This window comes from Scylla paramamosain, chromosome 33, assembly GCF_035594125.1.
Source record: "Scylla paramamosain isolate STU-SP2022 chromosome 33, ASM3559412v1, whole genome shotgun sequence".
NCBI classification, from domain to species: Eukaryota; Metazoa; Arthropoda; class Malacostraca; order Decapoda; family Portunidae; genus Scylla; species Scylla paramamosain.
In genome coordinates this window covers 14,837,368-14,854,710 of record NC_087183.1, presented here as the reverse complement: position 1 = coordinate 14,854,710, position 17,343 = coordinate 14,837,368, and the positions used below count along the sequence as shown (strand labels likewise).

At 39.5% G+C, this 17,343-nt stretch overlaps 3 protein-coding genes across 5 annotated transcripts in view; 2 read left to right on the top strand and 1 right to left on the bottom strand.

Annotated features, from left to right (window-relative positions):
* The window catches only part of LOC135089754 (short/branched chain specific acyl-CoA dehydrogenase, mitochondrial-like), a 59,092-nt gene that overhangs the window by 2,787 nt on the left and 38,962 nt on the right, over positions 1-17,343 (bottom strand). The window contains exons 1-4 of one of the 2 annotated variants that reach the window (XM_063985738.1): positions 1,479-1,783; positions 680-836; positions 410-510; positions 112-318 (exon numbers count right to left, since the gene is read on the bottom strand). In XM_063985738.1, the coding sequence (XP_063841808.1) occupies positions 112-318; positions 410-510; positions 680-836; positions 1,479-1,496 (483 nt within the window). In that variant the 5' untranslated portion in view covers positions 1,497-1,783. Of the gene's footprint in view, positions 1-111; positions 319-409; positions 511-679; positions 837-1,478; positions 1,784-17,343 lie in introns of those variants that run through there. The other variant, XM_063985739.1, reaches the window with a different exon arrangement.
* LOC135089757 (large ribosomal subunit protein uL24-like) lies at positions 2,607-6,183 on the top strand. 2 transcript variants are annotated; one of them, XM_063985754.1, is made up of 4 exons: positions 2,607-2,715; positions 4,071-4,246; positions 5,112-5,252; positions 6,038-6,183. In XM_063985754.1, the coding sequence occupies exons 2-4, from the start codon at positions 4,079-4,081 to the stop codon at positions 6,161-6,163; spliced, it is 435 nt and encodes a 144-aa protein (XP_063841824.1). In that variant the 5' UTR covers positions 2,607-2,715; positions 4,071-4,078; the 3' UTR covers positions 6,164-6,183. The 2 variants fall into 2 exon arrangements, with proteins under 2 accessions (XP_063841824.1, XP_063841825.1); XM_063985755.1 differs by having other exon boundaries at positions 2,706-2,807.
* LOC135089751 (eclosion hormone-like) overlaps positions 14,451-17,343 on the top strand; it is a 22,472-nt gene continuing 19,579 nt past the window's right edge. Inside the window, exon 1 of the mRNA XM_063985735.1 lies at positions 14,451-14,600. Within this exon, the coding sequence (XP_063841805.1) occupies positions 14,589-14,600 (12 nt within the window). The 5' untranslated portion in view covers positions 14,451-14,588. The remainder of the gene's footprint in view (positions 14,601-17,343) is intronic.

The following is a 17,343-nucleotide window of genomic DNA, read 5'->3' as shown; positions in this document are numbered from 1 at the left end:
TATGTTCTCAGGTTGGTGCACTATTTGCCTGAAACAATCACATCTTTGGTTACACTGAAGAGATCTAATGAGTGAAGAAGTGAGAGAATACTGAGCATGGCACAGACTCACATATTCAGTGGAAAGCTTAGGCAAGTATTTCTGTTTCTGTTCCTCTGTGCCAAGTTTCCTGAAGAGGGTGTTGATGAGGGTGTTCTGGATGTCACAGGTAACACTGACTGCTGGGTCCACCTTGGCCAGCTCCTCCACCACCAGGTTCGCTACAAAGAAGGTTGAGCCACACCCGCCGTACTCAGTCTCTGTTTCAACTCCCATGAACTGAAAGACAAATTATGGCCAGAATAAACATCACTTGATTTCTCAGCATAAAAAAGGAAAAATTCACTGTAAAATTTGTAGATATACATACCCCATTTTCAAATAAGCCTTTGAATATTTTCTCATCAATGCAGCCCTCTGCATCCATCTTGTTAACAATGGGCGCAATCTGTTCACTTGCAAATTTTGCCACTGTAAAATGAAAGTGAACAAGAAATGACATAAATATTACTTTCAACTAAACTCTTGCCTTTTTTGTCTCACGTAACAATCACATTCTAAAACTTTATAATTGTAATCTTCAAGGATCCAGGTAAAGTTAGATAAATAGCAGATAATATAACAAATTAGTAGCAGTTACCTGTTTCTCTCATCATTTCCTCATCCTCCGAGAGCACAGTCAACGGTGAGGGGCAGAACGCTGCTGCTCCGCTGTGCTGAGCAGCAAAGTTCTGCTGCTGCACACTGGCTGCTGTATACAGGTGCTGTATGGCCACACACCGCCGGCTGGCATGCCTCTACAAAGGTCATGGCAAAATTTCAAGTATAGACTCAATAATCTGATCCTGCATTATAAAAATAAATAACAATTAAAAAAAACACATGTAACAGTCATAGAAAAAAAGCTCCAACTTCCATGATTACACAAGGCCATTTTAGCTGCAACGTAACAGTAAGACAGCCAAGCAACAGAAGAAAAAATATATATACATACAGGACTGGTCTTAGGTAATGCACACGAAAATACATTACACATTAACATTTATAATATGAATTTTTCACCTACATAACTAAACAAAATATTTTCAGTTCAGCTGCAGTGTAATAGTAAGACAGCCACGTAAGGTGTGTGTGTGTGTGTATGTGTATGCGTGTGTGTGTGTGTGTGTGTGTGTGTGTGTGTGTGTGTGTGTGTGCATATATATATATATATATATAACTTTACTTTTAACAGATTCGTGCGCCTACAGACCAGAGTCGCTCTAATACTTCACAGGCAACTTCCTCTAGTTGCTTAACTATAGCTAGAATAACATGGTAATCAGTCAGGTTAGTAAACCAGGTGAATGGACCGGCCTTGGGTAACACATTCATCTCAAGACACCATGAATACGCGCAAAACTAAGAGTAGCCACCAGGTACCAGAGACAGGCACTCACCAGGGCGCGACTCAGCATCCTGGCACTAGACAACAGCAGAACAGTATAGCAGAATTTCTTTGGCCTCCAGCTAATCTCTTCCCCCTATGCTTTGGTAGAGATCGGCAACACGGACTTCGGCTAATATAAAATTCCTTATGTAATATTAGTGTTACATGACCTTACATAGTTTCTCGGGGACCGGATAATGTTAAGGAAGGACTATGGTAAATTTTGTTCTGAAGGATTAAAGGGGGAAGAGAGGATTGAGTTTTTTTTTTACAATAAGTATTTTACCGAGATGAACTGGGAATTCAGATTTGTTTACTCCTAATCAGGGCTGCCACTTAGAATCAGCTGACTGAGGAGTATATTCTGAAACACCGCATCTCTACTACATTAAAACTGTGGTTGAAATTACACAGGTTTTCAAGGATGTTTTTTTTTTATGGTTCTAGTGATAGACTAACAAGATTTCTGCTAATCATAACTGTGGCCTTTGAAAACAACTGTTTCAGAATTCGAGCCTGAGATGCATATAAGACTGTACTACTTAACTGAGTTACTTACATTTACACATTCAGAAGATGCCCAACTAAACCATTCGATAAATTGAAACAATACATTCCACTCACTGGAGCTAACGCTGACCCGCAAATGAGAAGAAAGATTTCTCACCTATACAGTTGACAGGAAGAGTTAGACTGACAGATGAATTGTATAGTGAAAGAACTGTTTTGTATTATCAGTAGCCATTGTAGGAATTTACTGTAATCATACTTCTATGCAAAAAAATATATAAGGTTGAGCATGGTATTAGAGATAAGATGTAATGATGTTGGGATGCTTTTAGTAGAAGATTCCCTTTTCCAAATATATATATATATATATATATATATATATATATATATATATATATATATATATATATATATATATATATATATATATATATATATATATATATATATATATATATATATATCTGTGTGTGTGTGTGTGTGTGTGTGTGTGTGTGTGAAGATGAGAGATGAAAGATGCTGTAATACCTTTTAAATAACAACTCCCTTTCTCTTTCATGCAAATAATAATAATTAATTTAATCATATTTCTGGACTTGTACTCATAGTATTTCACGTTGCATTTCAGATTTTCCCTTTATTTCTCGCTCCTTCATTTCAAAGTTGGTACTTCTGAAGGGACCCACAATCCTTTGCGCCACCATTCGCTTCCTCTACTGTGGTGGCCGGGTTGCAGCGTACGTATTGAAGTTATCTCGTCTTATCCCCTTATTTCCTCGTCATCCTATAGCATCCCGCCGCTCCAATTGCATTGTTATAATCTAGAATGGTTGGGCTATAAGATTTACCCGCCATTGGGAGTGTGGGTTTGGGTGTTCAGTGGATTATCGTATGTTAATATGTGTTGTTATTGTGGTGTCTTGAGATAGGCGAAGGTAAACACGTGAAAGGTTTGCTGTGTATGTGAAGCGAGTGTATCATTATGGCGATTTATACATGCAGGTGAAATAAATTCGTATGCGGGAGACTCCTTTATGTGTAATTTACGTTTATTAAGATACATAACCCGTAATAACTAAGTGTTTTAACTGCTGCCATCCAACTTGTTTTGTCTTGAATATGAAACGAATGGGTATAGATATTAGGTACGGCTGTGGTATATGTGCAGTAAATAGTAAGGGCGTATCGGTTTAGAGGTGTTCAGGATGTGTGTTAGACGGGTTTTAAGTTCAAGGTATCGTAATGTTTTAGGCTATACCTCATATTTTGGGTAGTTATGTTTTTCTTGCGTGGTCATTTCAGTGCGTTATTTGTATAAGCCGTGATAATTTTGACAGTTCTTAGTAGAGACTGCAGTATTTTTGGTCTTAATTATGTGATCTTTGGAACTCCTGCCTTCTATATTTCCCCTACCTGTGACTCAAACTCTTTCAAGAGGAAGGTGTAAACACATTTCTCCAAATTTTTATAATCCTTTAGGCTCTTTCCTTTCATGGAGTTTTCATTCTTTCCTTTGTTGCTCGTGGCCAGCGCCTCTTAAAGAAAAGAATAATAATATTAAAGTATATCACATGCCTGCAGTTTCATGTGTCAGGAAGAAGGTAAATATTTTATCTATTGCACAAAACGTGGTAACAGAAGAGATGTATTAAAGATGAGAGGTGTTGGGATGCCTTTAATTGGTGTCTGTTCTGGAAAGTATCTTCAGCCTCAGAGATTGTGAAGTAAAAACATAACAGTATGGACAGCATGCTGCTAGGGCTATCAGTTTTTCAACTTTAGATGGGTAGCATTGTATAAGTTCTCAAAATTTTCAAGTATCCCAATCTGTTTTGAATGATGAAAACAATTAATCCATTCTCTGAGAGGCGTGGGGGGTGGGGGAGTCGTGGCCTTGTCCGCCGCAGTGTTCAGTCCCTGGGGTGTGGGCAGGGTTCTCCTGTCCATCACCTCACCTGGTGCACAGGCTCTCCCGCCCCCCACACCAGGCCACCCCTGGCTCAAGGATTAATCTAGTGCTTCTGACACATGTACATGTTATAGGAACATGATGCCTCGGTTAGTGGTATTAATATGATCGTCTTTCCCTCAGTCTCCACCATGAAGCTCAACAAGCACAAGACTGCCTCCCGGCGCAAGAACAGGGAACGTTACTTCAATGCCCCGTCCCACATCCGCCGCAGGTTCATGTCGGCGCCCCTCTCCAAGGAACTGAGGCAGAAGTACAATGTTCGTTCCATCCCAATCCGCAAGGATGACGAAGTGCAGGTGACGTGACTCGGTGCTTCTGTTACTGCTGCTGCTGTTGGTGTGCTGTGTGTGTTGATTCTACTGAGTTGTCGGGAGTGTTGCTTTTGAAGTGGTATCCCTTGACGTGTCCCTTCTTACTGTCTGTGTCTTCTGTTGTCTCCCTTTTTCTTTTCTCTTATTGCTCAAGATTTATGCACTGTTCTCATTTGTCTTCTCAACATATTTACTTTCAAATGGGTGTGTTCTAATAACATCATATGGCTGTTATAATCTTGCACTTCCTCTTTCCTGTTTTATGAGTGATTAAAGTGATGGCTAGTTAGAACATGACATGAGGAAATAGGTAAGGAATTTGCAAAAGGACAGCTATTTATTACAGATCTAGTACTCTTTTATCTAATATCATTTATTTCATCTCTCTAGCTGTCAGTAATTTAGTGACTTTATTTGATTACAAGTCTCACTGGTCATAGTTCACATCACATTCGTTGATCATTCTTTTTGACAAGTATGTTTAGTAGTCGTCTTTCTTTTGATATCTATTGACTAAAGTATCCTTTCGTGACTGGGTAGCACTGATGCATAGGTATTACTAAGCATCAGTTGTCCAGCTTTGAATGATGAAAACTGCTAATCCATTCTCTGAGAGGCGTAGGGGGTGGGGGAGTCGTGGCCTTGTCCGCCACAGTGTTCAGTCCCTGGGGTGTGGGCAGGGTTCTCCTGTCTGACATTCCACCTGGTGCACAGGCTCTCTTGCCCCCCACACCAGGCCACCCCTGGCTCAAGGATCTAGCTAGTGCTTCTGACGTGAGAGTATATAGCGAGAGTGTGCATTGTTATTGCTCCTGTTATATCTTTTCTGACCCTTTGGTCTTCCCTACAGGTAGTCAGGGGGCACTACAAGGGGCAGCAGGTAGGCAAGGTTGTCAGTGTGTACCGAAAAAAGTACTGCATCTACATTGAGAGGATCCAGCGCGAGAAAGCCAATGGAGCCTCTGTCTATGTTGGCATCCACCCCTCCAAGGTGTGTATTGTGTGACTGATACAACACTAGATTGAACCAAATTATGCAAAGGCATGATCTGGAGTTAACTTTTTACATTTCCTTTTAATATATTATGAGTTTATTCTCTCTCAAGTTCTCTGATTTTCTGCCTGTCTTTACAAATTTTTACAAATGACAGATTACTGGCAGACTAGAGGATAAGATTAAGGGAAGACACTTGAGGGGAAGTGAGCATGGGAGGTTGACTGTTGACCATAACTGTACGTCCTTGGGTCTGGTTGTGTAACAGTAATGGTGATTTTGCTGCCACAATAGTGAAAACTTAACCAAACGGCTATGAATATTTTTGAGTGGTTGATTGGTCTGCTGTAGTGGAGAATCTTCACCTCATCTGGCACATGACCCATCTAGAGTTAACCTCCTTGATATGAATAAGCGTTGCCTTTTCCTTAAGTTTATCCATTTATGGTGGTCTTTTCACATAGTGTAGGTTTCAGATAACTGATTGAAATTTTTGTTGTTTGCAGTTTTGTATTTTATTGTAATAGTCCCCATGCTGTCTTACTGACTTATGTTCTTAATGTTAGAGGATGTGTTGTGGTTAAGTGAGAGGACAGATTTGATGTATATGTGAGATTAAGAGAAGAGTGTTAATTTTGGGCCAGAGAATGATGACAGTCTTATTTTTATCTCAAGAGGATGAGAGACAGCAAGGACTGGGATGTACTATAATGAGGTGCATGGAGTATATATATAGAGTTATGGCTTTTGTTAGGTTGTTATCTCATTTGTGTTTGTTGCAGTGCTGCGTGGTGAAGCTGAAGATGGACAAGGACCGCAAGAAGATCATTGAGCGGAGGGCGGCAGGTCGAGCTGCTCGCCAGGGCAAGGACAAGGAAAAGTTCACAGCTATGGATACTTCTGCGTAAAATAAAAATCACTGACGTAGCATTGCTGTTTAATTTTCATCGACTTTGCGTTTAACTTCCATTTTTCATTGACAGCATTCCAGTTTTATTTTTCATTGAGGTGTTAAAGTTTCATTTCTATTGATGAAGTGTTATTGTTTCATTTTCATTGGGTTATTTTTTGTGTGAAAGTGGCTGGATTGCTGTAACATGTTTGTCTGTGCTGATCTGTTGCTATGATTGCTTGAATTTGGGAATTGCCCTTGTTATTAGAGTTGTAAAACATTCAGCCATCAATCAACAGATAACAACTCTGCTTTACATGTGAGGGTCACACGCACGGCAGATTTAACACAATATAGGCCCTGTGGTGGCAGTAATAGCATATAACAATAAGCAGAGTTTTACATGAAGTACTTGCATCAGGGTCAACTTTGTAGCAGGAAAGGGAAGATCAAGGCTGGTCATACAGTAACTGCTGATGCTGATAGTCACGGGAAATGAGACTTGGCAACAAAATTTTGTATGAGTTTCGTGCAGTACATATTGTTATGAAAAGCAAAGTGGGGGTGTAAGAAAAAAAAATAAAATAAGTCAACAGGTAAATTAATAAACTTTCCTGTCCAGCCAAGACAGAAAACTCAGAACTATGATGAAAACGCAATGTTGCTAAATAAGAAGAGCAGGAAATTCACAATAGCGATCAATACTTAGTGCATATAATAGTAAAAATAAAGTATTAAATCATGAGCATAATGCAATATCGCTAAAAATAGTCATGCACTGCCCTAATTTATAGTCAAGAAGGCAATGTCGTCGGGAAAAGTCATAAATTATCGTACATTTGATCCACGCACATCGATATCCTCCGCCTGAGAGCTTATGATAGGGTACCTCGGCGGAATCTCCTTACGCCTCGATCCCCTTACTGGCTGAGCGGACCGCCTTCATCGCGCCTCGGTCTTTGGGGGGGCAAAGACAAATCCTACCTTCCTCTTTCCTTCAATTGCCCCTTGATCCTCTTACCTGCTATCACTCCCCCTCCCATCCACCACTCCCAAGTCACCAATGATTTTTAGCCGCATCTACTTTCTATTGTCTATTTTGCGAGTTAGTTTTCTTCCGTGAGTGTTGGTTAGGATTGCTGGTGCTCAGGACTTGAAGGCATCGTTACTCCCAAAGACTGAAGGGCGTTGATTGGATGCACAATGCCTGGTGTATGAAAGATTTCCTAGAATGTGTGGTTGGCGATTCACGTGTTAAGGTTTCAAATTGTCCTTTCTACTATTTTTCTCTCTCAAAATTTTCTTTTGTATGCACTAAAGAGTGAATATATATTGCGTAAAATTGTTATGTCCTCATATTTAACCCATTTTTGATTAAGGGTTGATGGATCTCGTTTCCTGTTCTTGTGGTTATTGTTTTCAATGTATTTGTTTGTTTATCTTTCATTCCATCTGTTTATATATCTATCTATCAACTCAATGACATGCAAAACGACATATCTGTCCATAAATTAATTAAATTTCGAGAAGTGGTCTTTGGAACTTGTCATGAAGTTACTGACGGCATTCTCTCTTCTCAAACCATATAATTACCGTACTCTATCACATCCCTTCCCTTAATATCCAAAAGCTCCCACAAAAAAAAAAAAAACCGTCTCTCATACAGCACCTCAAACACGCAATCTTTAGCACTAACCCCAAACTCTGCTATCCCTTTAGTCAACCCCTTAAAAGAAGAGAGAGAAAAAAAAAAAAAAAAAAAAAACCTGCCGCAGGAACCTCGGTGTTGTGTTCAGTGGTGTCACGCCCCACGGTACCACGGAGCCTCCTGTTCCTTGTTAAGTTTACGCACCCAGGCAATGAGTGTCTCCTTAGCGAGGCCTGAGGCGTGTGGGAACGTAAGCTGACACTCCGCCCCTGACACCACCTGGCATTCCCTCTACACACGGCTACAGGGCTTTCCCGGGTACGCACACCAAGGAAAGTCTCAGAATGTTAAAACAGAGGTTATATTTAAGGCCCTACGATTGCCTTTTTTTTGTGTGTTTAGAAGTTAGAGCCTTTTTGAATGTAGCGGAGGTGCGACGCGGAAGTGTTTCAAAATATGATCGACTATTTTCAAAGGCCACAGAGGTGACAAGTCGGGTTCTCATGTGTTGTTGTTCTATCGATGGTGCAGAATCTTTTTTTGAAGTATCACTGAAAACCTCTAATAACATCTACACCCTGTTAAAAATAGTGGAGAAAAGGCGGAAAAATGTTTAAGAAGATGCACCATGAAGAACTAAACATTATAAAAGAGGTGAAAAAAACAAGATTCATGGATAAAAAAAAATAATAAGGTATAAATGGGTATCGGGTGACTTGTTGCTCTCCTCAAAGCATCAAGGGCTCGAAAAGAAAAAAAGAAAAAAAAAGAAAAAAATGAGAGAAGAAAAAAGATAAAAAATATATATATAGTGACGCAGGACAAACGTATCAATTAACACAGCTGAGAGCTGAGAGAAGGACACCAAGGAAAGAGAAAAAATAATAAGGAAAGAAGAGAATAAATATAAAAGGAATCAACAGCAAGAAGTAACGGAGGACACAACGAGATGTGGGATAATCCAGTGACGCATCACATCCCTTAAAATGCAGACAATTGAATGCTGCCATCTGGTCAACGAATGAGGTCTAAATTGGTCCGTATTCTGAAAGGCTTTGCTTTCTCAACACCACAATTTTTAAAGGCCACGGAGTGGCCTTTGAAAATTGTGTTTCTTCTGTTAATAATGTAGAAATATTGTTAATCTGTCACTGGAGCAATTAAAAAAAAAACAGTGTCAATTCAACTAGAGTCTATTGAATGTAGTGAGGAGGGGGAAAGGGGGGTTGGTGGCGTGGAAGTGTTTCAGAATATGGTCCATTGGAAAGCATGAAGAGTGGCTGAGATCTTTTGTACGCAGCAGCACTGAATGGACATCTGAAGTCTTCACACGCTGCACGGACCATAGCTGATCGAAACCTCAAAATTTTAGTTTTTGTCTTTTTTTTTTTTTTGTTTGAGAGCTGCCAAAGCAAATTTCATGTATATTGTTAGGTGATAATAACGCATTTGCTATTATTATTATTATTATTATTATTATTATTATTATTATTATTATTATTATTATTCATTACTAAAACTTTACTACAACTACTACTACTACTACTAATGATAACACGTAAACTCATGAAATCGAATACCTGCCATATACGTTTTCTTTCCGAATTTCATAAAAAAAAAAAAAAAAGATGGGGAGGGGCGTCTAATACACGACCTTGAATCAACAACACTACAGCACAACCCTGAAATAGTTAGCGTAGTGTAGCGCGAACCTTCCACGTTAGCGAGTAAAACCATTTATTTTCTCCTTCCATATAATATCCAGGCACACACACACACACACACACACACACACACACACACACACTCACACACACATGCTCTCTCTCTCTCTCTCTCTCTCTCTCTCTCGGTAGTGGTGAGGAATGATAAGGAAGTGCTGTTGGGCTTTTAGAAATTTTCAGAGAGAGAGAGAGAGAGAGAGAGAGAGAGAGAGAGAGAGAGAGAGAGAGAGAGAGAGAGAGAGAAAGATGGATACAAGAGATTGACAGACAAGAGAAAAATTGCGTTGAGGTTAAGAAAACGTAATACCAGAGAGAGAGAGAGAGAGAGAGAGAGAGAGAGAGAGAGAGAGAGAGAGAGAGAGTACAACTTCGTAATCTTTCGTAAATCTATTCCACCTCGGTGTTGCGTTGCGTCAAGTACGATAACCGCCTTGGGAACAGCGCACGATATACATGGTTACAGTTTTACGTCCACTATACACACACACACACACACACACACACACAAGGCGTCCACCAGCCACAGATAGATAAACAGGAAACTGCAGAGTAATGTTATAGAAAGAGATGAGATTAATAGGGAACGAGGAGGAAGAGGAGGAGGAGGAGGAGAATAAAAATAAAAAGAAGAAGATAATGATGATGTAGAAAAGGAATAATAATAATAATAATAATAATAATAATAATAATAATAATAATAATAATAATAAGAAGAAGAAGAAGAAGAAAAAGAAGAAGAAGAGGAAGACGAAGAAGAAGAGAAAGACAAAGAAGAAAATTAGAAGAAGAAGAAGAAGAAGAAGAACAACAACAACAACAACAACAACAACAACAACAACAACACATGAGTATGTATGTTTTTTCTTCTCCATTTTCGCTTTAAAATAAATAAAGCGACATAAAAACGACTAGTTAGAAATACAGAAAAAACTTAAATATTTGTTTGTTTATCTATATCTTGAATAGAAATAATGATAATGGTCTCTCTCTCTCTCTCTCTCTCTCTCTCTCTCTCTCTCTCTCTCTCTCTCTCTCTCTCTCTCTCTCTCTCTCTCTCTCTCGCGTGTCCATCTTACACTGATACTCTTTCCTCCTTCTCTTCTTCCTCCTCCTCTTCCTCTTTCTCTTCCTCCTCCTCCTCCTCCTCCTCCTCCTCCTCCTCCTCCTCCTCCCTCCATCTATCGCTGCCCTAAATCTATCCACTTCGAAATTCTGTCCGTCTTAAATTTTCTCTCTTGCTCCCTTAATCTCCACACACACGCACGCACGCACGCACGAACACACGAACACACGCACACACACACTAAAAGTAATAGAAAGAAAATAGAGAATTTGCATTATGTATCATTTATTTGCTTCGGGCAGAGAGAGAGAGAGAGAGAGAGAGAGAGAGAGAGAGAGAGAGAGAGAGAGAGAGAGAGAGAGAGACTGACTGACTGACGGCCGCTAACTAACAAAGTTGATGCATGATGAAAGACCTTTTAAAACCCAAGTTAATTGTTTTAATACAGTCTCACGGTGCGGCCAACTGACCTAGTAAAATGTTAAGCTTCCCCCTCACGACTGACTGACTGACTGACTGACTGACTTACATTGCCTTCCTCAGTGATCTACTTAAAATATTTCTGTATACCTGAGTGAGTGAGTGACTGACTGATCTACTTCAAATATTTCTCTGTACCTGAGGATTCAATACCTAAGTGACTGATTTACTGAGTCCTTGATCTATCGACTGACTGATTTTTATACTTTTCCTCGCTACTTGACGGTTCACCACTGACTGACTGAGTGACTGACTGAGTACCTGATTGACTGAGTGACTGACTGAGTGACTGACTAAGTACCTGATTGACTGAGTGACTGACTGAGTGACTGACTGAGTGACTGACTGAGTGCCTCATTGACTAACTGACTGATGGACTGAGTTTTCTACTGACTAACTGATTGACTCTCAAGCCGCTCCCTTTCTGACCTATTTAAATCTTATTCTGTACCTCGCGAACTGACTGAATGACTGACTGACTGACTCACTGACTGACTGTTTTACTGACTGACCCTCATATCTTTCCCAAATGAACTACTGAAAATTTTACTTTTTACCCTGACTGGTTAATTGAGTGAGTGAGTGAGTGACTGACTGACTGACTGATTCTCACATTCTTTTCCAGTGACCTACTTATATTTTTGCTTTTTATACCTTAAGGATTCACCAGCTGACTGACCATCTGACCGACTGACTGACCATACATGACCTGGCTATCAAAAAAAAAAAAAAAGATAAATAAATAAAATAAAATAAAATAAATAAATAAATAAAATACATACACGAACCCATTATGCTACCTGACTGATTTGAGATTACTAATGATGCGAATGACTTCTGGCTTAACTGGCGCTAACCTCTCGCCGACTGGGCTTCGCTAACTGATGTAAAAATGAATAATGCCTGAGAAGTTTTGAGACAACGAAATGCGAGACTCATTCTTCCCTTTTAGAACAAATTAAAACTTTTCTCTCTCTTTCTCTCTCTCTTTCTTTCCCTGGCATCTTAGTGACCTGCATGAATCTCTCTCTCTCTCCCTCTCTCTCTCTCTAAACTTTACATAGCTGTCATAAAAAAAAATTATAACAAACATCCATATTTTCTAAGAGACAAAAGAAAGAAAACGGAGAGTGGTAGAAATGGACAAGTAAAAATAGGAAGGAGGTAACAACATAATTAAATAGTAGTTAAATAATAATTATTACGTACTTTCGCTGGTGACCCTTCTTGCATTGCCCTCAAGGAAGCTAAGACACAAATTTTAGCTTCCTTGGTCTCCCTCCTCTCATCCTTCCCTTTCTGCGCACTTCCGTTTTCTATGCCATGGTGTTTTGAAAATAAATACTTCATGATTTTTTTTTATTAATAAGAACATAGAGCATAAGAATATATGGGAACTTGCAAGAAGCCATCAGGCCTACACGTAACAGTCCATGCATGAAACATAATTGCCTGTTTTTTTTTTTTTTTTTTTTAAAGTTCTGTAATGACAAATTAATCGCTTACTCTATTTCATTCACCTACCACCAATTCTTTCCTATCTTCTTTTTAAAATCTAACTCTATCACGTTTGAACCCATTATTTCTTGTCCTATCCTCGCTACTGACCCTGAAAATTTTGCTTATGTTGCCCTTACTGTATTTCCCACATCATTTAAAGGCCTCTATCAGACACCCTCCTTATTGTACGCTTCTCTAAGGATTGTAAACTTAAAATGTTCAATTGTTTCTTTGTATCTTTTTAGTCATTCTCCTTTGTACTGATTCCAACAGGTCAATATCTCTCCAGTAATACGCCACTTTTTTTTTTTTAATGTCTGGAATTTCCTGCGTCCTTCGATGTAAAAGAGAAAAAGGGGGAAAAGGAAGCAGGAAAGTTGTCGCGGAAACAAATGAAGGGAAAGTGTTAAGATTATATAACATAGGAAATACCAACGTGATGCGTATCTCTCTTTCTTCTCTCGTCTTATTGCTGATTGATTCTGGTCACGCACGGCTGAAGGAAAGACTGACTGACAGATACACTGATAGATAGATATTTGGTGGATATATTGATGGACAGATTAATTGATTGCTTCATAGGTTTAATAGATAAGTGGGTAGGTGGGTAGGTAAACAGATAAGCAGTTAGATAGATGGATGGATAGATAGACAGGTAAGCAGATTAATATTCTTGTGTTTAAGCAATGATCATACAACATCATCAAGGTAATAAAACTGAACATTAACAAATATAAATAAAGATAAACACCAGTAAAATATAAAATAAAATAAGGTAAATAAGTACATGAAAAAAAAGTAAATAAATAATTATAAAACAAAATCAAACATAAACTCTAACAAAATCCAAAATGGTTAAAATGACATGCTAATCAACGACAGGTAAAGGTGACGATAATTTGATAATTTGATAAGTTACAGATAAGGTGAAATGACTTTATAGGAGTCCAACTAAATCTGACTCAGCTTAACTTAACACAAACTGACATCAGGCTGAGAGATGAAAGACACACACACACACAGACACACACACACACACACACACACAAAAAAAAAAAAAAAAAAAAAGACTAGAGAAACAGGAAAGCAGGGGACAAATAGGAAGGGATACAAAGAGGGAAGGGATACAGAAGGGAAAGGCGGTAAATTAATCGACAATTCCGGAACACGACAATAAATTAGGAAAAGTTGACATGGTTGAGTGCCATAAATGACGCACATACACAAAAAGGAGACTCATTGACATACATGAAAGATAATACCGAGGAGACGATGCACGAGCAGGAGACAATGACAAGTAAAATAATACGGTAAGGACTCCCACGCACTGACTGTTCTGGAGGAGGAGGAGGAGGAAGAGGAGGAGGGGAAGAGATAAGAGATGTGAGGAGGGATGAAGAGGGGGGTAACAGGAGGACGAGACATGATGACCAGTAGGAAGAGTAAGAGGAGGAGGAGGAGGAGGAGGAGAAGGATGTGGTAGTGGTGGAAGTGGTAATGGAATGGGTAGGGAGATGAGTGGGCACAAGCAATCCCGACGAAGGGAGGACTCGTGGGCGACGCGGAGGAGACCAAACAACACGTGACACTTGTAATGACGGGCTCCAATAATCCTCTTCCAGCCTCCTCCTTCCTTCATTCCTCCGCTAAACCCTTGTCTCCCTCTCTTAACACCATAATCAAACACATGACACACCCTCATCCGTGCCATCTGCCGGGATTCAGTCTACGGGGGCATAAGATTCTCCAAAAAGAAACCTCACTCTCATTGGACGAAAACTCCATGAAAACCCCTCTCTGATTGGCCACGGGTGCGGGATACAGATAAAGAAGCGCGCCTATTGGTTGAGGAGCGTGGTGCGTGGGAGAGCGCGAGTAATATAAAGGAGTGAACACAGGGAGACGACCTCAGATCACTTTTACGTCCGGGATCGAACGCACGTAACCAGCAGCAGCCAGCCAGTCAGTAGTCGGCCCGTCCACACCTCTTCTGCACATCGCTCTATACCAACACACTCTATACCAAATGTCACTCAAGGTAAGTCATTTCTAACTCCTCTCTCAGTTTCCTTTAAAATTCTCCTTCAGAAGTTCTCGTGTAAGTTTCTAGTTTTTGAATCTTTGTTAACTCTTTTATTACATGAACTCTCCTTTTCTGTTTCCTCCTTTGCTTTCTTTCCTTAAAATTCTCTTCTGAAGCCCTTCGTGTAAGTTTCCATCTAGATTCCGTTCTTAGGTCCTCTCTCTATAAATTTTTCCTCTTTTTTTAATCTGCCAACTCTTTTCTTAGGTGCACTCTTGGACTTTACTTTTTCTATGTTTCCTTTGTTTCTCTTCTTAAAGTCCTTCGTGTAAGTTTCCATCCAGATCCCGTTTTCAGGTTCTCTTTCGTAAAATTTATCTTCTGAAGTCCTCCATCTAGTCTCCATTTTCTTCAATTCCTATCAAGATCTCTTCTCAGGTCCCCTTGAGTAAGACTCCCTTTCTGGAGACTGGTGTGAATTTTTCTTAGTGCCAAATCAAGACTTCTTTCTGGGGACAATCTAAAAACGCCCTTTCTACTCTTGTCTTTAACTCTCACCTTTTGTTTCCCTTTGCTTTCCTCCTTTATGTCTCTATTCACCATAAACTCAACTAAGATCCCAGTATCCAGAAGTTCCTATCTTTAAATCTCCTTTAAATTCCTGATTCCAATAAATAAAAGTCATTTTCTGAAGTCCCTATCAAGACCCAATTTTGAGATTCCTCTTTCTTTAGTGCCCAAAAGTTCCCATTTTCTTTAGCTCTTATCAAGACCTACTTCTAAAAATCCTCTTTCTTAAGTGTCATTCAGGTTTCCCTTTTCCTGATTCATCGTTTCTTGTGTCCCTTTCTATTTAGTTCCTCTTTTTTTCTTTCTTTATTTTTTTTAGTGTTGTTCTTTAGTCTCTCCCCCTTAGTTTCCTTCACAGTTTTTCTTTTTTTTTTGTCGTCTTTAAAAATATCGTTCTCTTTCAATATCCCCACAATTTTCACCTGAGAGATTTACCAGTCTTCTTTTTCCTTTTCCTCCTTCTCCTCCTTCTCCTCCTCTTCGTCGTCCTCTAAGTCTCTCTCTCTCTCTACTCGTACTAAGAGAAAAAACACACTTCATGTTTTCCTACATACACTTTCGATGTGAATTTGGAAACTAAATAAGTGGAGGAAAAGTTGTCACTGTTCTTCCTAAATAGCGAATAGCGGTATTAGTCGTTACTGCTCTCTCTCTCTCTCTCTCTCTCTCTCTCTCTCTCTCTCTCTCTCTCTCTCTCTCTCTCTCTCTCAGTAAACTTTTCTCTAAGTGGGTTTCTTTTTATTTTTTTGATTAGTGAGAGAGAGAGAGAGAGAGAGAGAGAGAGAGAGAGAGAGAGAGAGAGAGAGAGAGAGAGAGAGAGAGAGAGAGAGACCTGTTGCATTATTCCGGTCTAATGTTCTCAGGTCACGTGATCTGTTACGACCTCTATACTTAGTTATAATCGAGGGGGTATTTTCTCTCTCTCTCTCTCTCTCTCTCTCTCTCTCTCTCTCTCTCTCTCTCTCTCTCTCTCTCTCTCTCTCTCTCTCTCTTCCATATTTGTCTACACTCCACTGTCCTCTTTCTCCTCCTCCTTTACATTAACTTTTTCCCTCTCCTCCTCCTCCTCCTCCTCCACTTCTCCCTTCTCGTCGTCCTCCTCTTCCTCCTCTTCCATCTATACCTTCCCCATCCTAAATCCATCTTAGCTTTCAACCACTTCCCACTTGCCTCCCTCCTCCTCCTCCTCCTCCTTATCCTTCCTCTCCCACGTCCTTTCCTCAATTTTTACCTCACAGTTCCTCTATTAATCTCTCTCTCTCTCTCTCTCTCTCTCTCTCTCTCTCTCTCTCTCTCTCTCTCTCTCTCTCTCTCTCTCTCTCTCTCTCTCTCTCTCTCTCTCTCTCATGGTCGTAAAAGGTAATGCATTAATTCCTCATCTCATTATGGATATGGGGACTAAGAAGTTACCTAAAGGTGTTTGTGTAAGTTAATGAATATACTGTGTTTATGTGATCCAGAGAGAGAGAGAGAGAGAGAGAGAGAGAGAGAGAGAGAGAGAGAGAGAGAGAGAGAGAGAGAGAGATGAATGACATGATACAGAAATAATTATTGTCATTCCTTTCCTATGTCTCTCTCTCTCTCTCTCTCTCTCTCTCTCTCTCTCTCTCTCTCTCTCTCTCTCTCTCTCTCTCTCTCTCTCTCTCTCTCTCTCTCTCTTTTAGATAATTTTTTCTTAGATTTATCTAGTTCTTTATTTAAAACCTTTTCTTAAACAAGATTCACCGAAACACGAATTAATTCATTTCCAGGTCTAACTTTCACTTTCCTAACATTTTCTAAAGTTACTCATAAAAAAGTGTGGAAAGAAGAAAGAAAACGGAGTTCTAAGTTATCTACATACCTATTTTCCTTGATCGCTTACGTAACTGATTTACTATTGGAGTAGGTTATCTCTCTCTCTCTCTCTCTCTCTCTCTCTCTCTCTCTCTCTCTCTCTCTCTCTCTCTCTCATTAACGTTTCATTATAAGTATCATTTGAATTTCTATTAACGTTTCAATATTAATTTTAACGTTATAGTTTGCAATTTCAGCAAGACATGTAGTTTTTTGTCTCCGAACCTAATGTGTAATAAACCTAAGGAAAAATTAACGAATTAGAACTCTCTCTCTCTCTCTCTCTCTCTCTCTCTCTCTCTCTCTCTCTCTCTCTCTCTCTCTCTCTCTCTCTCTCTCTCTCTCTCTCTAA

Coding starts and splice junctions, on each gene's coding strand:
- LOC135089757 (XM_063985754.1), top strand. CDS start 4,079: ATGAAGCTCAACAAGCACAAGACTGCCTCCCGGCGCAAGAACAGGGAA. Junction 4,247..5,111: donor GCAAGGATGACGAAGTGCAG/GTGACGTGACTC, acceptor TCTTCCCTACAG/GTAGTCAGGGGGCACTACAA. Junction 5,253..6,037: donor TTGGCATCCACCCCTCCAAG/GTGTGTATTGTG, acceptor TGTTTGTTGCAG/TGCTGCGTGGTGAAGCTGAA.